The 24,288-nt window shown below is 39.7% G+C and overlaps 1 protein-coding gene across 7 annotated transcripts in view; it reads left to right on the top strand.

The window, feature by feature from the left end:
• The window catches only part of ANKIB1 (ankyrin repeat and IBR domain containing 1), a 168,044-nt gene that overhangs the window by 15,762 nt on the left and 127,994 nt on the right, over window positions 1–24,288 (top strand). For 6 of the 7 annotated variants that reach the window (XM_077808107.1, XM_077808110.1, XM_077808111.1 and 3 more), the window contains exon 2: window positions 20,806–21,075. In XM_077808107.1, the coding sequence (XP_077664233.1) occupies window positions 20,888–21,075 (188 nt within the window). In that variant the 5' untranslated portion in view covers window positions 20,806–20,887. Of the gene's footprint in view, window positions 1–20,805; window positions 21,076–24,288 lie in introns of those variants that run through there. The other variant, XM_077808112.1, reaches the window with a different exon arrangement.

The raw sequence follows: 24,288 nt of genomic DNA, 5'->3' as shown, positions 1-24,288 counted from the left end.
CTTGTGTGTTGGCTTTTGGCAAATCCACAAGACCATAGTGCCTCATAGGGAATTCATTCAGTGAACTTGTGTTCCTATCTGTAAACTATGCAGTGTTGTCGTAGCCGTGTTGGTCCCAGTATATTAGAGGGGTAGTGTGTGTGTTTTATTGGACCAACTTCTGTTGGTGAGAGAAGACAAGCTATTGAGCTTATACAGAGCTCTTCTTCAGGGATGGGTAATCTGTATAATAGTATTTACAATGTTACAATTGAGTAAAAATCTGAAGCTATTTGACTTGAATGGAGAGGACTTGATATTTAGCTATATGAGACGTAAGTTTAGCCCAGCTGAGAACTGGGTTCTGTCAAATGCACAAAGTAACTGAAAATGGGAAAGTAACATTTTCTTATCTTTTAATTATAACATTAGGTGTTCCTTGTAACACTAAAGTGAATTTGAGACAGAGATGTAGTTTTTGTAGTTGACAATGTCCTATTAGGTTCCTTAAGTTGTTTTTAAAATACATATTGAAATTTGCCTAAAATCTGTGTTAACTTTAACGTTTTTTCGCATTGATCTTAATGGGGAATGACTGTTCTTATTCCTTTAACTTGTTTGCTGTAAGAAAAGTGGTAGCCTGCAAAGAATAAGTTTAGCGAGACCTAAAGCCATAAAAGCAGGACTTCAAAAGTTAAGGAATAATTTAAAAATATTCATATTCTAGTTTATTTATCTCCTTGTAGAGTGCTTCCTAGGAAAACAGGAGTGTTAAGTTTTGAGACAAACCCAAAAATCTCTGATTTCACGGGATTGATTACTTTATATCATAGTTTGATTTTTAGCAGTAAATATAGCCAGTGCTATATTTGGAAATCTAAAGGAGCTAATGACTGTTGATATTTCTCTATAAAAAGGGAGTGGATCACTGCTGATTCAAGCTGGTCCAAAAAAAGAGTACTCATTCTGAAAACGTTAATACAAACTTTGAAGAAGAAAGCTGCGAAAATCTACTTAACTGGGCCCACCCTCTTTGTATTTGAACACCCTAAAATACATTCCTATCAAACTGCTTTATGAAAAAGGAAAAATAGTTGACCTCCTAGGTCAGTTCTTACTTTGGACTGCGTATAAATAATTTCCTCCACGTGCTGTCATTGATCAGTGGCTATAAGGCTTTTTGGCTGATTCAGACCTAACGGTGTGATCAGTTGTGGCATACCAAGGTCTAAAGCAGCCTGTCCTTCATAGAGAAAACCTTGGTTAACCTATCATCATGCCAGTTTAAAAAGGAGCCTGACTGTGCAGCTGCTACTTGTGAGCATATCCCATTGAACAATTACAATTTTCCTTCATGTGCAGCAGCTGCATAATCAAGACCACAGTCCCTGTAATTCAGAAGCCATTTCCAATAAACTTAACTTTGTAGCACTACTTTGGGTCAAGATTCTTGTTTTTTTGTTAACTGAAGCAATTGTATTCAAATTCTGTCACTTGGGAACTTGAAAGGAATGAGAGCACCATCTAATACTTGTGGTGATGGGCATTATGCACTGCTGTTTGATTTTTTTTTTCATTTTTGTCTTGAAAAGAAAATGTCTGAGAGCTTTGGGTGGGGCCAGTGGCTATTCTGTAAAGAAGCTCCAATTAATGGTTTGGGTGTTTCCCTCTATTATGTAGATTTCATAAAAGGAAAAATGGGCAAGCCTTTGCATGGGTGAATTGTGTCAGTGTTAAATCAAAGATTTCCAGAACAGCCAGCCTCTAGAATATGTGAACATCTTTTCGGTTTCACTCCGTTCCAGTCAAAGCATATTCTGACACTCTAGTTTTATATTTTTAAAAAAGCAAACAGCATCCTGAAATGGATTTGAGGGATTGCAGTTTACTTAATCTTTTTGTTTTGAAGCATGTTCTTTTATTAGAGTAAATTCTTGGTTATGCCAGTTGTTTGAACTTATGGATATTGGAGTCTCTGATATGAACAGCTAAATTAATAGGATTTTTCTTAACATCAGTGGGAAATAACATTCCCCCTCTGTACATTTAAAAAAAAAAATTGTATTGCAGTAGCAGTACAACATTGCTGGCAGCGAAACATGGACGCTGACGAAGACAGAGGAGCAGCAACTCTCTGTCATGGAGAGGGTGATGGAAAGAATTATTCTGGGAATTTCAATCTGTGACTGAGTCCCCAGTGAAGTGATCAGACAGCAGAGTGGAGTGCAGGACATTGCTGAGAGCAGGCATAGTAAAATGCGATGGGCTGGACATATAGCAAGGCTCACTGACAACTGATGGACTGCAGCTGTTGCCGAGTGGTACGTACAGGAACTGAAACAACCATTCGGCCGACCTCCTAAGAGATGGAAAGATTTTACTGTGAAAAGACATGGCCGCAAATGGAGAAGGAAGGCCAGGATACGAGAAGAATGAAAGACTTAATGTGATCGGCGCAATCTATACGAGGGCTGAAGAACTGATTGATCAAGGTGATTGTAGTAGCATCTAAAAGCCCCAATTGGAACATGGACCCCAGTATGTTAGGCACAGTACAAGCGTGTAGAATGATATGGGGCCAGATTTTTAAAGGTATTTAAGTGCATTAGGAGATTTTCATAAGTGCTAGGTACCTAGCCCCCTTGGCAGCTAAGCACTTATGAAAATCCCACTATGCACCTGTCTGCATCTTTAGTTGTCTAAAGACCCTTACAATCTGGCCAATAGTCTCTACACCTAAGCACTTAATCTGTTGTAAAATATGGTGCAGCAAGCGGATGTGACCACAGTAGTACAGAAAGAGATGAAGGTATGCAATTGGAAGTTGAGGTTATCTTACTTGGGTTCAAAGATTCTAGAGTGCAAGTGAATGGGAGTCCATGCAGCATAGGCTTAATTTTTAACGCCTTAATTTGGTTTTCATGTTAAACTGTAGTATTTCAAAATAAAGTCTGAAAAGGAGAGTAGCTCCTGTCCAGTATATTTAAAACTGTGAAATCAGTTGTGACGATTTGGGGAGTGAGTCTGTAGATTCTGTTCTGGTTGATGCTATGTTTTTCCTCATGATATTGCTGTGTTTTTGAATACCTCAGTGTCCATATTGAATTTACCATGGGCTGTCTGGGCCTGTAGCATGTGCCCACCAAACTAATAAGAATGGCGAGTAGTTACCTTAAACAACTGTAATTTGACTGAGTCATAGAAGGATGTAGTATTCTAAGGAGGCTGGACCTGGGACACTGCACTTCTTTCAGCTTGCCTGTAGAGGGCTGGTGAAGTGTAGCTGTAGGATAAATATGAAATTAAAGAATTAGAGTTAGCTTAAATACACGTGTGTGTGTGTGTGTGTGTCTGTAGAAACTAGTGAAGTGAAATGTTTTCAATGTGTAACTTTCATCTGACGACAGGCTTTTTGGTCAAATTCAGATTCTTGGTGAATAATAGAAATCACAAACATATTTAGGCTGTTTGTATGATGCAGTATCAGGTATAAATCTGGAATGTTTCAATGAGTCATCTTTCAAATTCTTTTGTGCTGTTTGTAGCATTTTAGTAGGAAAAGGGGTCTTGGGACCCAGACATAATGTCAGCATCTTGGTCTCCTCTGTTACAGAGGCCCTTGTACTCACCAGCATAATGTTGAGGGCCCCTATGCTGCTAAGGAGGTTTCTGGCTCTGTAGGTGCCTGGGATCAGAGAATGTGATCAAGTTCTTCATAGAAGGATGTTGTTTTCCTCCTTAGCCTTGGAGCAGCTGTTTGTATCCCATACTTCATTGCATTGCATCTTTGTGCCTTAGGTTGTATCTCAGCACTGTTTCCTGGTTCAGATGTCGTAATCTGGGTCAGACACTTTATTACAAATGGTCAAGTTTTGCTGTGACTAGATCACCTCATTGCCCCAGATCTGTATGAGGATCCAGGTATCTGCCTTGGGTCAGCTGGTAGCATGTATCTAGGACACTGTGAAAAAGCATAGTTCTTGTCCTGGAAGTACTTTCGGACATCACCATTCCATCATAGCATTCTCACTGAAATGGATGTTGGTGAAAAAGTGAGAGCTAAGGTTTGTGGAGCTCGTTTTTTACAGATGAGGGAGTTTTGGAAGGCTTTCCTTAGAGATAGAGAAGCTTGATCCGACAGGCATGGTATGGTATTGGGAGGACCAATTCAAGCGGTGAAGCTACCGCACCAGTACTTGCTTTCTACACTGGCATTGCAGTAGTGCAAAAGGAAGCGGTGGTGGAAGCACATAGTGATTAGCCTTGATCGGTACAAGTTCAGTCAGAGTTAGGGTATAACTGCTGTTTCATAGTTGTAAGCACTTTCGTGTGTGGACATAAATATGTAAGTGATTTGAAGGTAAATAATGGCAAGATTTACTTGTATTTGTTTGATCTAATCAATGTTTAGATGGGGTTATAGCTGGTGGTAAATCAGTCAGTCTGTTTCTCCTGTTGGTCTACTGGACTACGCTGTCTCCAACTTGAAAATTTTGAATAGAATTCAGTCTCTCCAAAACGTATGTGCTCTAGTTACTTTTCACATAGCTCTTCCTTATTTTCAGCTTTCACTTTCAGTGTGGTGCAGTTCTGAAAACATCTGGGGCAGATTCATCAGAACAGCACTAGGGCGTTGACCTACCGGAGTTCCATGTGATAAACTGGGACTCGGTTTATAGTAATGGATATTTTTCTTCACCCCATCTTATCAATTTTAGCACAGCAGGTCATTGTTGTTTTCTGTAGAGTATCATTAATCACTAATACTGCATTAGTGTGCAATAAAATGATTGTGTGCATTGGTCTTTAGGTATTGTAAAATTTTTATGGGAAAGGAACAGTGTCATTGGCTCATTTTTCAAGGAACAGAAAAATACGTACTTTAATGTTTTTTAATAAATGCCAAAAAAGACAAGGCTTTTATCTAGAAACAGGAGGCCATTATCCTATAATAACATTCTGTTCGGGTATTCCTTACCTTTTTATATACGTGATTATATAATTTGTATGAAAAAAATAACAAAAATTTGAGCACAGATTTTTTTGGCACAAGTTAAATTAGTAATTTTGAGAAATATTTTTATCTCTGTTTAATCAGAATAATAGAAATTTAGAGCTGGAAAATACCTGCTAGGTCTAGTCCATTCCTCTGCAAGTGTAGGATTGTTACCTACAACATAGTCTTAAGTATTTTGTCCAGTCCATGTTTAAAGGACTAATGCAACTGAAATTCTGCCACTTTTCTGGCATGCTGAAGTTGAAAGTGACATTACTTGCCATTTAAAAAAAAAAAAATCCAATCAGTGTTTAGATGGGGTTATAGATGGAGGTAAATCCGTAAGTCCATTCCTTCCCACTTTCCTTTGCCTTCTCTCCCTCTCCTATTCTCACCATCTCTCTTGCTTTTCCTCTCTGTCCTCTTCCTGCCCTTGAGTTTTTCAGACAAAAGCAACTTGAGCGATAGGATAATATGCCTCAGATCTCATAATCCTAACATGCTCTGCTGTTTGCTTTCCCAATTACTTTTCCTTTTGTCCTCTTCTCCTTTCTCTATTATCCTTCCTCCTGTTCCTTCCCTTCTCTTCTATCTTAAATCCAAAATAAGATTTTATTCAAATTTTTCTGGAGGCATGCACATTTACCAACTTAAATGATCTGAGCTGAAGTAGTAGTTGGTGTACATTTGTGCAGTGTAATGATCATTATTATTGTAGCTGGAGCCTAGTATTGTAGCGTCTGCTCTATTTAGGTATGCAGAACACCTTTCTCATAATTCTCTATTTATACACGCTCTTAACTTTCTGAAACATTCACCTTTGGACTGAAGTTTTCCATGTTTGACTTATGTTTAAAGGTCAATTCTTCTGATTACCTTTTGAATAAAATCACTTCAGTCATTTGTGAATCTTGCCAGGGTTGAAAAATACGTACTTCAAATTTAACAGAATTTTAGCTAGGGCTGTCAAGCGATTAATTGCGATATTTTTTTTTAATTTTGCTATTAAACAATAATAGAATACCATTTATTTAAATATTTTTGGATGTTTTCTACATTTTTCAAATATATTGATTTCAATTACAACACAGAATACAAAGTGTACAGTGCTCCCTTTATATATTTGATTACAAATATTTGCACTGTAAAAAACAAAAGAAATAGTATTCTTCAATTCACCTCATACAAGTACTATAGTGCAATATCTTTATCATGAAAGTTGAACTTACAAATGTCAAATTATGTACAAAAAAAACTGCATTCAAAAATAAAACAATGTAAAACTTTAGAGCCTAACAGTCCACTCAGTCCTACAGCCAATTGCTCAGACAAACAAGTTTGGTTACAGTTTGTAAGAGATAATGCTGCCCACTTCTTGTTTATAATGTCACCTGAAAGAGAGAAAAGGTGTTCTCATGGCACTGTTGTAGCTGGGGTTGCAAGATATTTATGTGCCAGATGAGCTAATGATTCATATGTCCCTTCATCTTCAGCCACCATTCCATAGGACATGCATCCATGCTGAGGAAGGATTCTGCTCGATAACAATCAAAAGCAGAGCGAACTGATGCATGTTCATTTTCATCATCCGAGTCAGATGCTACCAGCAGAAGGTTGATTTTCTTATTTGGTGGTTCGGGTTCTGTAGTTTCCGGATCAGAATGTTGCGCTTTTAAGACATCTGAAAGCATGCTCCACACCTTGTCCCGCTCAGATTTTGGAAGGCACTTCAGATTCTTAAATCTTGGGTCGAGTGCTGCAGCTATTTTTAGAAATCTCACATTGGTATCTTTGCATTTTGTCAAATTTGCAGTGAAAGTGTTCTTAAAACGATCATGTGCTGGGTCATCATCCAAGACTGCTGTAACATGAAATATATGGCACAATGCGGGTAAAGCAGAACAGGAGACATACAATTCTTCCCCAAGGAGTTCTGTCACAAATCCGTACTCGGCTCAGTGGTTTGAGCATTGGCCTGCTAAACCCAGGGTTGTGAGTTCAATCCCTGAAGGGGCCATTTAGGGATCTGGGGCAAAAATTGGGGATTGGTCCTGCTTTGAGCAGGGGGTTGGACTAGATGATCTCCTGAGGTCCCTTCCAACCCTGATATTCTATGATTCTAATTAACATGCTTTTTTTTTTTTTTTTTTTACTGAGCATTATCAGCATGGAAGCATGTCCTCTGGAATGGTGGCTGAAGCATGAAGGGGCATACAAATGTTTAGTATATCTGGCACGTAAACACCTTGCAACGCTGGGTACAAAAGTGCCATGCGAATGCCTGTTCTCACTTTCAGGTGACATTGTAAATAAGAAGCAGGCAGCAGTATCTCCCATAAATGTAAACAAACTTGTTTGTCTTAGCAATTGGCTGAACAAGAAGTAGTATTGAGTGGACTTGTAAGCTCTAAAATTTTACATTGTTTTGTTTTTGAGTGCAATTATGAAACCAGAACAACATCTACATTTGTAAGTTTCACTTTCACGATAGAGATTGCACTACAGTACTTGTAGGAGGTGAATTGAAAAAGACTATTTCCTTTGTTTATCATTTTTACAGTGCAAATATTTGTAATAAAAATAATATAAAGTGAGTACTGTACACTTCGTATTCTGTGTTGTAATAGAAATCAATATATTTGAAAATGTAGAAAAGCATCCAAAAATATTTAATAAATTTCACTTGGTATTTGATTGTTTAATAGTGCAATTAATTGCAATTTTTTTAATTGTGATTAATGTTTTGAGTTAATAGCATGAGTTAACTGCAATTAATCTACAGTCCTAATTCTAACACTTACATTAACCTACAGCAAAATGGCTGTAGTTTTAAACTTGGATCATGGAGGGCTTTTGCATTTGCTCATTTTGAGAAATAATTAGTTTTACTGAAGTTCTGAGTGTTTAAAATTATGTACTAAGAAAGCATGTTGTTGCTTATTACATTTTATTAACCCAATTGGCACCCTATTGTGGTAGGAATTGTAATAAGACCTAACAAGTGACAGTCACTGCCTCAAACAGGCCCTGATATAAGACCCTGATAATTGCAATTTAATCCACTTGAGTGGATCTCTGTGCCATACAAGATCTGATTCTGGGACTGGGGATCTATAGTAAGCTCTTGGTCACAGGGATGAGCACTTACTATGTGTTTGTTCAACACTGGGTACAGTGGGGCCCTAATCTGATTGGGGTCTCTGGATGTAAGGCTACACCTTTAGAGATTTAAATAAGCAATGTTAAATTTCACTTTAGTGTTTGAGATCAGTTCAGTGGTCCCCTTACATAAACTAGGTTATAGGATTGTCCTTCAAATTAATACAGGGTAAACAAAATAAGATACAAGTAGAGGGAGTGGCTGTGGGTGAAGGAGGTTGAGAATATCAGTGACAGGACCATGCAGTTGCATAGACTAGCTACATGCTCAACTTGCAGGTTTGAGACTTTTATAAAAGATACAAATTAAGGATGTACTTTTCCTTTAGTGCATAAATGAAGAGTTAGACCCTCCCCTTTATAATGAGCTTAAATGTGCATGGATTCCATTGCTGATTGGGGGTATGTCTACATTGCAATTAAAAACATGCAGCTGTCCCATGCTTGCTCACTCAGGTTTGTGGGGTTTGGGGTAAGAGGCTGTTTTATTGCAGTGTAGAAGTTCAGGCTTGGCCTGCAGCCCAAACTGTGGGACCATCCCACCTCTCGGGGTCTAAAGCCCAAGCTCCAGTCTGAGCCCAAACATCTACACTGCAATTAACTAGCCCCTTTAACCTGAACCCCGCATGCCCGAGTCAGCTGGCATGGACCAGCTGCCGATTTTTAATTGCATTGTAGACATACCTAGAGGGCTCTGCACAGATTCAGGGGTCTACTTGCACAGAGCTCATTGCAGCATCAGGAGCTAAAAGATGCATTGTGGATGTATGATAGCTAATTAAAAGTATACTTTTCAAGTCTGGTTTGCAAAACAGCTGCATCTGACTTTCTTTAATATGAGCTTTATTGTAGATTTCATTGGGACCTGAAAATCAAGCTGGCTTGAAGAAAATTAGTTTTAAACTTCTGAATGCTTAAAATCAGCACATTCTGAAACTTTAGATTTGGTGTTTTAGATCAATTCATAGCTAGAACGCGTAAGGGTATTGGGGGCCAAAGGACTCTGAAGTACTCTAGGTTTGCATTAATCCAAAGTAGTGGTTTTCAAGGTTTTTCCGTAATATGACCCTATGTTACAATAAAAAAAGCTTTGGGACTTCTCCATTTAATTGTAAAGAAAGGAAGTGCTATTGCACCTCACCCCCTGGGCCTGTTTGTGACCCCCCATTTTGGAGAATCCATGTTGATAATTTCTAGGGCCCTACCAAATTTATGGTCCATTTTGGTAAATTTCATGTTGATATGATTTTTAAAATCTTATATTTCACTATTTCAGATGTTTAAATCGGAAATTTCACGATGTAACTGTGGGGGGCCTGATCCAAAAGGGGTTGGGAGGGGTGCAAGGCTATTTTAGGGGGGTCATGGTATTGCCACCCTTACTTCTGCACTGCTGCTGGTGGCAGCACTGTCTTCAGAGCTGGGCAGCTGGAGAGTGCCGGCTGCTGGCCAGGAGCCCAGCTCTGGAGGCAGCGCCACGGCTAACAGCACTGCAGAAGAGAGGGGGACATGGTGTGGTATTGCCACCCTTATTTCTGCACCGCCGCCAGAGGTGGGTCTGCCCCTACATGGGGGCTCCTGGGGCCAGGTAAGAGGAAGTCCCATCCCTCCACAGCCCAGCCGGGGCTAGCAGCTGGAGCCACAGTAGGAGCCCCTGGCCAGGGTGCCCATAGCCCTGCTCCTCCCAAACACTTGGGTGTTAAGGGGCCTTGGACTGGCTGTGTGTGTAGGGGGGGAAAGAGAGGGTGACCATACTGCCCTCCCAACCACATCACCCACCCGTAACGCTGTCCCTGCCTCTCCCCAAAAAGTGATGCTCCCCTATTCCATCTCACCCTCTTTTCTAAGCTGCTGGTGGCAGTGCTGCCTTCAGAGCTGGATGTCTGGCCTGCAGCCACTGCTCTGAAGTCAGCACAGAAATAAGGGTGGCAATACCATGACCCCCCTACAATAGCCAAATGTCACGGGAGAGACCAGATTTAATGGTCCATGATGCGTTTTTCACAGCTGTGAATTTGGTAAGGCCCTAATCATTTCCCTTTGGCATTTTAAATCTTGCTGGTTTTAAACTTTTTTTGATCCTCCCAGGACTTGCTGATTTTAAACTTCAAAACTACTAAACTGAATTTCTTCAAACTTGGCTTCATTTATACTTCCTGATATAATGTTCAAAAGGTTCTACCAGCCTTAAAGAATTTGATTTGGTTGTAGTTTCAAAGGCATTCATGTTTAAAAGCAATAAATGTATCCTGAACAAGCAATGCTCTGAAACCAGTGTGTCCTTGCCCAAATGCTGCCTTTTAACCTTCTGTCCTGTTTGGACTCTGAGCCCCTTAGTCTCTCTTCGTATTAATTGTTTTTTTAAGTTTATAGTTTAAAGCAATCTGGCTCAAAGTGGCTTAAGAAATTTAAACTAAAGCTTTAGATCAGTTTGAGATGATTAATATGATCAAAGCCTCTGATCAATTTCAAGGGTAAAAAGAATTCCAAAAATACAATTTTGAAGGACAACAAGGGCTGGAGAGCCAGCTGGGGAGAGGAGGTAGAATTTATGCTGAAAGTAAGGATTTTTTTATTATTATTATTTGTGCACTTATAAGAATGTACACATGGCTAGGAATGGAAGTACCAATTTAACTTGAAGTACAGATACTATTTGCCAATTGGTGAGCAAACACTTCAGCCAGATATGCCTTGAAGAGATACCTTAACCCAGTGGTTGCCACATGCTTTCTGATGCAGTTCACATACCACCAGTAATACACATATTACATTTTGAGAACCACTGACTAGGCCTTTCTAGTAGATTTACAGTGGCCCTGGCCCATCTGCTGGCTTCCTGAATCTGTAGGACTCCTGCTGCATGAACACATTTGGACTGTTACTGTATGTCTGAGGAGTTTTTCAGACTATTTGCTGGAAGGTCTTTCACTTGAGTAGCTCTTCATTATCAGAACCATTGTTATTTTTGCTCTATTACGGGGTGGCTAAACTGTGGCTCGCAAGCCACATGCAGCTCTTTTACCCTTAAAGTGTGGTTCGCAGAGCCCCTCTTCCCCCTTCTCCACCTACCAGACTGGGGGCGGGAGTGGGGACCTCAGGACCTCTGCCTTGCAGCGGCGTGGTGCAGTAGGGGCTTCTGCCCAGCGGGGAAGGGAGTCTCGGGGCTTCTGTCCACTGGGGCGCACCTGCTAGGGCTCGGGGCTGAAGTGCTGATCCCTGTCAGGTGCCTTCCGTGGAGCTCCCCAACCTCCGGCTCCCAGCAGGCGTGCCCCAGCTCTCAAACTTCTGAAGATTGTCATATGTGGCTCGAAGGGCCAGTAAGTTTGGCCACCCTGCTCTATAAGGATATGTCTTGACAGGCAAAAGGACTGTGTTTTTGAACTATTAGCTTAATATTAAAAATCCCATTAACATGCAGGTTAACATGTTTGAAGTTGTTAGCTGTCCTTGCTGGGGTATAGGCTTTTCCTTGTGCTCCAATACGGCCAGATAATACAATTTCAAACATTTCCCTGCATCTTAATGGGGTTTTTAAGTCGTGTTAAGCTAAGTTGACTGAGTTAACACAAGCTAAAAAGCACACCCTTGACCCTGTCAAGACAGGGCTTATAATGCTCATATCTCCTTCTCTCACCCCTTTTCGGTTTCTTATTCCAGTTCTCTGGATCTGTCCTGGCCTTGCTGTTTTCTCTAATAGCCATTTGTGTATTTTCATGCTTGCTTTTCCTCCTAGCAGTTTCCCCAAGGCTGGTTCTCCGTTTTCTTCATCCTCAGTCTTTTACAGTCTGTGCTTGTTCCTGCTAGGCTGAACCATGTCCCTGAGGTTGCTAGCCCTTGCAGCCCTGGACTGCTTATCCAACCTTTGACCCAAGAACCTCTTAATGCCAACTGGGGGTTGGCAAGGGGGTACAGAAATATCCTGGTTCTGGGATGTTTCGTCTGGTTCACCAAATAATGTCATGTGAGGTCTCAGATGAAAGGTGATGTCACACTGGTTATTAATATAATTGTGAAATGTATGTACAGACACTGTAAGGAGTTGAGTGTATATGTACTGAAAATATGTTCTTAGAGTCTGGATCGAGGGTATTAGTCACCAGCAGAGGTTAAAAATAGATTTTCTGTCAGACAAGAGAAGTGTATTCATCTATCTCTCTGTTCAGTTGTAAATTAAGCATTGTAAGCTAGTACAATGGTTGCTCATGTACATCACATTTACAAATGTTAACAAAGAGATGTGAAGTCCATAGGAAAGGAGCACACTGCAAAAAATAAGCTATGCCGGGGTTATCCTGTCTGTGAGCAAAGTCAATGAACTTTGGGGATATTTCTAGAAGTTAAGGCACCCCTTCATCTTGCATCGAGGAATTAGCGCGTTTACATTTGTGAAAATGGGTCTCAGCTACTCTTGGTTGAAAATGCTGAAGAGGACTTGGGCTGAGATATACTACTTTAGATTGAGGTTATCCTGTTAATTTTGTCTCTAGAAAGAGTATTATGATTTTGTTTTATATTTTTTATATATAATAGAATCATTTGTTTCTAGTATCCTAACTCACTATCTACTGAATCTCTAGTAGTTGATGATAAACTTATTCTTATTTTCACTATAAGTAGATCTCAGCGCTGCGTGTTAAGCAGAGTGTTGAGTGAGAGCTGACTCTTACAAGCTGATGTGTGCTGTTTCTCTGGGAATAGCAGGCCTGGTAACTCCATAAGTGTTTAGTGGATGAGAGACTGGGCGCTGCAGGGAAAGCTCTGAGCATCTGGGGGAGGTGTGTGCCTGTCATTACCTGTGCAGAGAGAGTGAGGTCTGTGGAGGCCTGAAAGGCAGTGCTGGTGTTGCCAGAGGCAGTTGGTTTCAGGGTGCTGATCTACAGCAGGCCCAGATAAGGCTGTTTAATGCTAAGGGGATTGGCACCTTCTCACTATTCCCCAGAATCCCTTCTTTAACTCACAGTAGTCACATTCACTGGTTACGTAGTCCCATCTGGGCCTGGCCTTGGAATTGCTAACACTTAGCCTTTGCATAAGTTGAGCGGGGAAGGAAACAGTCCTCACCTATCATCTTCTGGCTAAACAAGACCCCTGGGTGTATACAGCAGTCTTCCAGGTGTACATCAACTCCTCTAGATATTTTGCCTAGTTTTACAACAGGCTATGTAAAAAGCACTAGCGAAGTCAGTACAAATGAAAATTTCATACAGACAGTGATGTGTTTATACTGTCCTATAGACTATATTTAGGCTGACCAGATAGCAAATGTGAAAAATCGGGATGAGGTGGGGGGTAATAAGAGCCTATATAAGAAAAAGCCCCAAATATCGGGACTGTCCCTATAAAATTGGGACATCTGGTCACCCTAACTGTATTAGCAGTTCTCAAACTGTGTGTGAGTTTGTTTTAATGGGGTCTCCAGGGCCAGTGTTAGACTCGCTGGGGCCCAGGGCAGAAAGCTGAAGCCCAAGTTGTTAAATGATGTGATACTTGGGGTACACAAGACAAATCAGATCCCTGAAAGGGATATGGTGGTCTGGAAAGGTTGAGAACTACTGTCCTAGAGATCCTTATAAGGAGATCCCCACCCTAGCTGACCTGTGGCTCTTGACTGTTTGAGGCAGAAGTTAATAATCAGAAACATTGTAAAATGTGAATTTTACGATACTGATGATTTCTCTATACTGTTCCCAGAGAGTAGTTATCAGTGGTTCACAGTCGTGCTGGAAGGGCATAATGAGTGGGGACCCGCAGGGATCAGTTCTGGGTCCAGTTCTGTTCAATATCTTCTTCAATGATTTAGATAATGGCATACAGAGTGCTCTTATAAAGTTTGCGGACAACACCAAACTGGGAGGGGTTGCAAGCGCTTTGGAGGATAGGATTAAAATTCAAAATGATCTGGACAAACTGGAGAAATGGTTTGAAGTAAATAGGATGAAATTCAATAAGGACAAATGCAAAGTACTCCATTTAGGAAGGAACAATCAGTTGCACGTATACAAAATGGGAAATGACTACCTAGGAAGGAGTACTGCAGAAAGGGATCTAGGGGTCATAGTGGACCACAAGCTAAATATGAGTCAACAGTGTAACGCTGTTGCAAAAAAAGCAAATATCCTTCTGGGATGTATTAGCAGGAGTATTGTAAGCAAGACATGAGAAGTAATTCTTCCGCTCAACTCCATGCTGATTAGGCCTCAACTGGAGTATTGTGTCCAGTTCTGGATGCCACATTTCAGAAAGGATGTGGACATATTGGAGAGAGTCCAGAGAAGAGCAACAAAAATGATTAAAGGTCTAGAAAACATGGCCTATGAGGGAAGATTGAAAAAATTGGGTTTGTTCAGTCTGGAAAAGAGAAGACTGAGAGGGGACATAACAGTTTTCAAGTATGTAAAAGGTTGTTACAAGGAGGAGGAAGAAAAATTGTTTTTCTTAACCTCTGAGGATAGGACAAGAAGCAAAGGGCTTAAATTGCAGCAAGGGTGGTTTAGGTTGGACATTAGGAAAAACTTCCTAACTGTCAGGGTGGTTAAGATCTGGAATAAATTGCCTAGAGAGGTTGTGGTTCTATCAGTGGAGATTTTTAAGAGCAGGTTAGACAAACACCTGTCAGGAATGGTCTAGACTCTAGATAATACTTAGTCCTGCCATGAGTGCAGGGGACTGGACTAGATGACCTCTCAAGGTCCCTTCCAGTTCTGTGATTCTATATTAATACACTTTTTAGTCAATATTTGTTAGTCTTTCATTGTTATTACTGACTCTAATATAGCTGCAACAAGGTGGATATGAGATCTTTTATTGGACCATTAGAGCTACAACAATGGAACATAATGAATTTTGCTGTATGAAAGGGAAACTCCACAACCTGACGCAAAACTTAACAGTGACATCTATTTCCAGTCAAATGCAAGAAACAAACATCATCCCAGAGGTCTCACCATTTATAACCCTCTGACCACGCCGTACAGCGCCCATCCTGGGACCAACATGGCTATAACAACACTGCATATAAGAATGAAAGATATCTAATGTAGCTAACAGTTACTTATTTCCTCTGAGCATGGGCTGGTAGGTATTCTTTCACATTTCTTACTAGGACTTGGGTTTGTACCCAGTGTGGATAGCGCAGTACTGGTGGAAGAGCAGTATTATTCAGTTGTGAGCTATTGTACAGTGGATGCTTCATTGCACTAGCAGTATTTAGGTCATATTATAAAGTACTTTGAGTCACATCAGTAGAAAGAGCATTGTATATTTAACTAAATTCTGTCCTATATTAAAGGTTATTCTTGAGAACATTTTAAAAGGTTTTCATTTCTTTTTGCAGTCTATGATATTGACAATGTAAAATGCCAGAACTGTCATGCACGTTTTGTGTGAAGTCTGTCTTACTCCAGTAAAATGTGAAAAAAAAAATTTGCTTTAAAATACTAGTGGTATTTTCACCTCCTAGCTTATGCAGAAGAAAATTTCAGGAAATGCTGCCAAGGTTGTAATAGTTGCAGCCATGTCATAAATTCATAGATATTAAGGTCAGAAGGGACCATCATGATCATCTAGCCTGACCTCCTGTACAATGCAGGCCAGAGAATCTCACCCACCCACTCCTGCAATAAACCTCTCACCTATGTCTGAGCTATTGAAGTCCTCAAATCATGGTTTAAAGACCTCAAGGTGCAGAGAATCTTCCAGCAAGTGACCTGTGCCCCATGCTACAGAGGAAGGTGAAAAACCCCCAGGGCCTCTTCCCATCTGCCCTGGAGGAAAATTGCTTCCCAACCCCAAATATGGCAGTCAGTTGAACCCTGAGCATGTGGGCAAGATTCACCAGCCAGATACCCAGGAAGGAATTCTCTATAGTAACTCAGATCCCACCTCATCTAACATCCCATCACAGGCTATTGGGCCTATTTACCATGAATAGTTAAAGATCAGTTAATTGCCAGAATCATGTTATCTCATCATACCATCTCCTCCACAAACTTATTCAGTTTAATCTTAAAGCCAGATAGGTCTTTTGCCCCCACTGCTTCCCTTGGAAGGCTATTCCAGAACTTCATTCCTCTGATGGTTAGAAAGCTTCGTCTGATTTCAAGTTTAAACTTCCCAATGGCCAGTTTATATCCATTTGTTCTTGTGTCCACATTGGTACTGAGCTTAAATAATTCCTCTCCCTCCCTGGTATTTATCCCTCTGATATATTTATAGAGAGAAATCATATCTCCTCTCAGCCTTCTTTTGGTTAGGCTAAACAAGCCAAGCTCCTTGAGTTTCTTTTCATAAGACAGGTTTTCCATTCCTCGGATCATCCTAGTAGCCCTTCTCTGTACCTGTTCCTGTTTGAATTCATCCTTCGTAAACATGGGAGCCCAGAACTGCACACAGTATTCCAGATGAGGTCTCACCAGTGTCTTGTATAATGGTACTAACATCTCCTTATCTCTACTGGAAATACCTTGCCTGATGCATCCCAAGACTGCATTAGCTTTTTTCATGGCCATATCACATTGGCGGCTCATAATGCTCCAAGGTCCTTCTCCTCCTCCGTTACTTCTAATTAATGTGTCCCCAGCTTATAACTAAAATTCTTGTTGTGAATCCCTAAATGCATGACTTTACACTTCTCACTATTAAATTACTATTAAATTATTATTAAATAAAATCACATCCTATTACTGTTACTCCAGTTTACAAGGTCATCCAGATTCTCCTGTCTGATATCCCAGTCCTTCTCTAAATTGGCAGTACCTCCCAGCTTTGTATCATCCGCAAATTTTATTAGCAGACGCCCACTTTTTGTGCCGAGGTCAGTAATAAAAAGATAAAATAAGATTGGTCCAAAAAACCGATCCCTGAAGAATTCCACTGGTAACCTCCCTCCAGCCTAGTTGAAGGCATGTCAACATAGGTACTTTGTACCTGGGCCATAGGCTCAGTCCTCAAGTAAGTAAATTTTGGGGACTTAAGCTATTTTTTGGGTGGATATGGGTGTATAGTAGGACAGAACCATCAACAACATAATTATAGTTGCTAGACTGAATAGCCCACTAAAGCAAACTGTAACAGGCAAGGAAATAAACAATTAATTTATTCAACACTCCACTCCTCAGTTGTCTTTCTGAGCCTCTACTACCCACAGTCCACATCCACCCTCATCTTAACAACAAAGCAGACCTAAAAAATCACTTTATTTGTTGGTGATATGTTCATATGTTTTGAATACTCATATATGATTGGTTTGTTTTTCACAATTACATGGTCCATAGTTCTCTCCATGATTGTATGGGTGTGTGTAAGTGAAGCTTGATATTAAACCAGTGGCTCCCTTCTGATGAACAAGATCTTTGTTAATGGGAACAGCTACCTTTTTTCAAGAGCTTGGAAGCTCTGGATCTCTGACAAGTTGAGCTTCAACTCTCTCTGTCTCCTATCCTTCATGAACCTTTATTTCTAGCATGGGCTGGGATGGGGGTGAAGGTGGTCAGGGAGACGGGGAATTGTATGTCTTTACTGCAAAAAAATAGCTGTGTTTTTAACAATGACATACATCTATATATATATAAAATCCTAGCGTAGACAAGGTACAGGTAGTTTTTCTTTTTTTTTAACCTTGATGTAGCTAGTTGAGGTCTATCCAAGTGGTGGTGCAGTACTGATCTCGATTAGCTACATTTCTGTAATTTTGGATGGCAGTAGACACTTCTCTGACCTCAGGGCAACCCCCTCACCATATTTGAAGTCTCTGCTCCAAAATATGGAAGCTGAGTATAGCATCTCAAGGAAACTATTGTAAGAATTTTTAATATTAGAAAAGCAATGTATTTTTCAGTAACCTTGTCCTCAGGTTGAACCATTTTTGCTGAAACATTCAAAAATATTTGAGGGAGACACCTAAATGGTTAAGGTTCAGTGAAGTTACAAGCAACTTAAAAGTTGGCCTTACAATTGAAAATGTTGGACCACATTACTCCAGGCATCTCTGCCTGCTGCACCTATAATATGTACACACGCACAAATTAGAATGTTTTGTTTAAAATTTTTAAATCTGGCTCCAAGCTAAAGCAGGGATATCTTTTAGCTCCCTCATTTTCGGTAGCACTGGAGGGAAGAAGGAGCTACATTTTCCCCCTTTTGTATATTTATGAAATATAGCTGGACATCCTGGAGTTCTTAAGATGCAGATACTTCTGCATAACTTTCGATGTATTCATTTTGCAGTAGTTCATCCAGATGGGCATCATCACTCCCAAAATCAAAGCATGAATATTCTTACAAATATACACTGATCTTTTAAAATAGAGAGATGGTTGAGAGGGACAAAAGTCTATGCAAAACAAATTGTATAATAAAGAGTTTGGGGTTTAGTTTAGCCTGTGTAACCAAGAGCTCAGTGGTGGTGGAAAGTTTACCTGGAAGCGGGTTATGGTGTCACAGGTCACCAAAAAAACTCCATTCCTCTGGATGACTTATAGGTGGCTAGCTCAGTCCACAGTCAGATGGTTCTGGCCATAGAGAGGAGCCCAGCAGACTTCCCTAGTCATCTTTCATGTGGAGCTCTGGACATAATTTAAAACCATCCTGCCCAGCAGAACTTTTGGGGAGGAGCTGTGGTAAATAGTACTCTGTACAATAGCCGTATGGCATGGAGATGTGCTAATTGCACACAGCTACACGAACAGAGGTGATTCAAGCTCATTTTGGTATGTTTTTCTTTGAGTAAACTTCTACCTACAGCATAATATCTTGCATACTTGTGAAACATTTCTGTCATCCCTCCATTTTGTTCCTTAACGATTTTACTTGGATTTTAATAAGAGTTAACTTTGCAACTGTGTCTTTGTTTTCTATTGCAAAGTGGTATGTGCCAGGAGGAAGTGTTTTATGTATATTTTTTAATAGAACAATCCAAGTTCAAAGTGTGTGTGTTGTAAAAATGTTTTCCATACGATTATCTGGAAATATGTTATAGATTAACTATTTCCCTGTTAAAAGAACATGAGTACTTGTGGCACCTTAGAGACTAACAAATGTATTAGAGCATAAGCTTTCGTGGGCTACAGCCCACTTCATCAGATGCATAGAATGGAACATATAGTAAGAAGATATATACAGAGAAAGTGGAAGTTGCCATACAAACTATAAGAGGCTAATTAATTAAGATGAGCTATTATCAGCAGGAGGAAAAAAAAACTTTTGTAGTGATCATCAAGATGGCCTATTCAGACAGTTGACAAGAAGGTGTGAGGATACTTAACATGGGGAAATAGATTCAGTATGTGTAATGACCCAGCCACTCCCAGTCTCTATTCAAACCCAAGTTAATAGTATCTACTTTGCATATTAATTCAAGCTCAGCAGTTTCTCATTGGAGTTTGTTTTTGAAGCTTTTCTGTTGCAAAATTGCCACCCTTAAATCTTTTACTGAGTGGCCAGAGAGGTTGAAGTGTTCTCCTGCTGGTTTTTGAATGTTATGATTCCTGATGTCAGATTTGTGTCCATTTATTCTTTTGCATAGAGACTGTCCTGTTTGGCCAATGTGCATGGCAGAGGGGCATTGCTGGCACATGATGGCATATATCACATTGGTAGATGTGAACAAGCCCCTGATGGAGTGGCTAATGTGATTAGGTCCTATGATGGTGTCACTTGTATAAATATGTGGACAGAGTTGGCATCGGGCTTTGTTGCAAGGATAGGTTCCTGGATTAGAGTTTTTGTTATGTGGTGTGAGGTTGCTGGAGAGTATTTGCTTCAGGTTGGGGGGCTGTCTGTAAGTGAGGACTGGTCTGTCTCCCAAGATCTGTGAGAGTGAGGGATCACTTTTCAGGATAGGTTGTAGATCTTTGATGATGTGCTGGAGAGGTGTTAGTTGGGGGCTGAAGGTGACAGCTAGTGGTGTTCTGTTATTTTTTTTGTTTGGCCTGTCCTGTAGTACATGACTTCTGGGTACTCTTCTGGCTCTGTCAGTCTGTTTTTTCACTTCAGCAGGTTAGTTATTGTAGTTTTAAGAATGCTTGATAGAGATCTTATAGAGATCTTGTCTCTGTCTGAGGGATTGGAGCAAATGCGGTTGTATCTTAGAGCTTGGCTGTAGACAATGGATCATGTGGTGTGTCCTGGATGGAAGCTGGAGGCATGTAGATAAGTATAGCGGTCAGTAGATTTCAGTATAGGATGGTGTTTATGTGACCATCGCTTATTAGCACAGTAGTGTCCAGGAAATGGACCGCATGTGGAATGGTCTAGGCTGAGGTTGATGGTGGGATGGAATTGTTGAAATCATGGTGCAATTCCTCAAGGGCTTTTTTTCCATGGGTCCAGATGATGAAAATGTCATCAATGTAGCGCAAGTAAAGTAGGGGCGTTAGGGGACGAGAGGTAAGGAAGCGTTGTTCTCAGTCAGCTATAAAAATGTTGGTATACTGTGGGGCCATGTGGGTACCCATAGCAGTGCCCTGTTAAACTGTAGAATTAGAGACTCAGGCAGGTTTGTAACTATTCATATAAAGACTTTGATAATGCAGCATAGAGTTTACTTGCCTTAAGCAATTGTTCAGATACGTGTTTACAGTACATTGAATTCTGGACAAACTTCTTTAAGAAAGAGGGTTTACAACAGCATTTGAAATGAATATATAACTTTATTTATTTATTTATTTTAGGATGTGAAACATGTTGCGGACTCATAAAATGAGTGGCTGAAAGGGAAAGGAAAATAGTGCCATTATTTACTAGAATAACAACATGGGAAATACAACCACCAAATTCCGCAAAGCACTTATAAATGGAGACGAAAATCTGGCCTGCCAAATATATGAGAGCAACCCTCAACTAAAAGAATCTCTCGATCCAAATACTTCTTATGGGGAACTCTATCAGCACAATACTCCATTACATTATGCTGCTAGGCATGGAATGAACCGAATACTAGGGTGAGTATTACTATGTGATTTGTTAACATATTTAATAGTTGCTCTAGGAAATGGAAGAAGTTTAGATAGATTTATAAATCTTACTTTGTGGGTATGTCATTGGTGAACATTTTAATTTGTATTTATTTTGTGTATAAATTTTAACATGTCCAGATTATAATAAAATATGCAAAATAACCTGTTGTGACAAATTTATATAATAAAGAACGTGTGTGTTTTTTTAACTTGGGAAATGTTTAGTTTTAATTGATTTTCAATGTTTCGTTTTTTCTTACATTCATTTCAGGCATAAAAGTCTGTTAGAATAAAAACAGCTTGCTTCCTGAGGTGTCTTATTACAATTTTTTTTTATTTTATTTTTAAGACTTTTCTGCACACTTAAAAATTTATTTTTTTAGTAGCCCTTTGTAACTCTGAACCCAATGTACAGCTTTATCTAAAATTTTCTGTTTTTTCTGATCATTCATATGTGCTTTAAACATGCCTTCTGAAGTTGAATTTTTCACTTTATGGTTATCAATTACTCTTTATGCCAAAGATGTGTAGCAAGTGTAGCAAGAGCTTTTGTGATTCAGACTATAGTTGAATTTTTGATATATAGGCCTTTTCATAGAAAGTGTATTAGTGTTTGTTGTCTAACTCCTCCTGTGTCCGCTTACACAGTACTTTCTCTTTTTTGTTATTGATTAACAAATCAGGCTTCAAAATTTTTTGTGTAAGATGTTTCTTTGGTTTGGAAAACTGATCTGTGCGCTACAGTACTTGGACTGATATCCATGTCTGATTGGACGAGATTCTTTTTCAGAACATCTTTGTATCACTTTTTCTGTCAGTCTTTTGATTTTTTGCCTACTAAAATTGCCTATACAATATTTTCTTTGGGAGCTTAGTTAAGATGTTATGAACGTTGCTTAAATGCTGGTTGTGGAACCTCTTTCCAGACCCTCATACGAACAAGATGATGATCTAAAAAATTTAATGCTATATTTGTATGTTCTGCAAGGAACATCAGCTAATTTTACAGAGGATAGGGCAAATGCATGCACATGTTCTTATAAAGTTCAGACAGTTTGAATTTTTGCATTTTGTGTAATGAGAAACACAGTATCCTACAATTAGTTCTGGGGGAATTCTGTGTCACTGTGCAATGCAGAATTTGCACGGAATTAATATTCTGTGCAGAAGTTCATTGTAATAAGGAATTGCGAGATCATAAGTACACTGCAGTTCATATTTAAAAGAAAAGTATTTTATGGGTAACATCAAAACTATGAATTATAAGAGTATACTAAGACTTGTTGGAGCAGTAAAATCCACTCCAGCAACACTGAATAAAGTGTCACGGGCACTGTGAAAAGCATTTATGAGCACTCAATTTACTAAAAATTAAAGTTAATATTAAAAACATTGTTCTAGTTATGCTGTCAAACTTTTGATTATTGAAACCCTGGTTCTGGATAAGTTGAAGGTCAGACAAGTTTTAAGTGAAATGTTGATCCTGGGAAGTTTACTACTAAATTGTTTGGTGCACTAGTGCCTTAAAACTTACATTCCCAACTCTGGAGCTCTTGATGGTTCTGAAGTTCTATCTACTTAACTATAGCTTAATGTTGCAGAGTTTGAATGTTTTTATTTTATTTATTTTTTTATTGTGGTAGCATGTAGGAGCCCCAGTCATGGATAAGGGGTCCTGTACAAAGACCTAACAAAAAGACAGTCCCAGCCTCAAAGAGCTTACAATCTGTCTTTTAAGTTGGAGCCAATCCTGCCACCAATTAGTTGGAGCCCCTTAAATAGCTGAAGGCTTCATCCAACTCAACCCAACCCCCTCCCCCAATACTTTAGATAATTTGGGGTTATTCTCCGGATACAATTGTCCTCCTGATATATCCTGTTTTAATTCAGATAATCATGTGTTTCTTAAATAAGAGCTTTTAAAATTGATTTGTACACCCTTTTTTATGTCAAACAGACAAAATCTAGACCAACAAATAAGACAAGGTGTTTGAAATGCCTGTGCCTGTCTACACTAGGACTTACACCAATGCTAGCACCAGGGGTGCAGGACCTGTTCTACACCAAAAGTGAGAATTTTACAAAAAAATGAGTTTAGGTACTACCAAATTGAACTGTACTCTGTTGAGCTGCCCAGCATGGGGGAAATTTATGGACTTCAATGGATAATGCTCCTATGAACAAAGGCAAAAGGTTACTTTCTTTTTAGGTAGAGGGACTACTAAAGGTTCTACTTATGCCCTGATGAGCTGACAGACCTTGGCCACTAAATGGCAGGTAGCCCTTGGATTCAAATCTCAATTTATCTGAAATCCCCTGCAACAGTCAAAAGACATAACCTTGTTTTGGATAATCAGTGATTTTGGATAGATGAGGTTTGATGAAATGAGGTGCTGCCTATTTTAAGCTGCTGTTGTTTATTAATTTTACAGGTCCTGCACCACTGGTGCTAGTATTGGTGTAAGTCCTAGTGTAGACAGGCACAGGCATTTCAAACACCTTGTCTTCTATGCCTGCTCTGAGCATAATTAGACAACATAGGTTACATACACTATAGTTGTGCTTCCAATTGTGGATGGCTGGTGCAAGCCTCCACTGGTGCAGCAATATCCACACTGCTATACTTCATATGCTAGCTCAAGCCCCAGTAGTAGAAGTCTGTCTATTCAGGATGGGAGTCTCATTCCCAGCTGCAGTGTAGACATACCCAAAGTGTTTAAAATGCCAGTGGCCATTTTCTGCAGAAGCATTCCCATGATTGTTAATACCAGAGCAACAGGAGGAGAATACCCAACAAACCTGAGTGTAGACAAATTTTGCCAAATCAGTCAGCCTTGGAGAAATTAGCTAGTAGTCCTTTAACTATGAGTCTCTCTTACAGGTTTTAAAGTTTCCACTCAAGGACTGGAGACTTCAGAATTGGCAGAGCAGGCACCTTAATTATCTGAAGATTTTGGGTATCACATGAGATCATCAGATAATTGAGAAAATGGGGGCATAGCAAGTGGGTCCATACATTTTTTTTGTTGTCCCCTACTGCCAGAATGACTCCCTGGAGCATAGGCAAGTGGGCATAACTTAGAACTGTGAAATTGTTCTGAAGTTGCATTTGAGGACCAAACCAGTGTCAAGACGGGCCATGATTGGGGGCATGAATGTGCCTAAAGATAAAGATAGTTTATACCTGCTCTCAGAACT

This window comes from Eretmochelys imbricata, chromosome 2, assembly GCF_965152235.1.
Source record: "Eretmochelys imbricata isolate rEreImb1 chromosome 2, rEreImb1.hap1, whole genome shotgun sequence".
Taxonomy (NCBI): domain Eukaryota; kingdom Metazoa; phylum Chordata; order Testudines; family Cheloniidae; genus Eretmochelys; species Eretmochelys imbricata.
The sequence above is the reverse complement of the archived record's forward strand: the minus strand, read 5'-3'. Positions and strand labels throughout refer to the sequence as shown.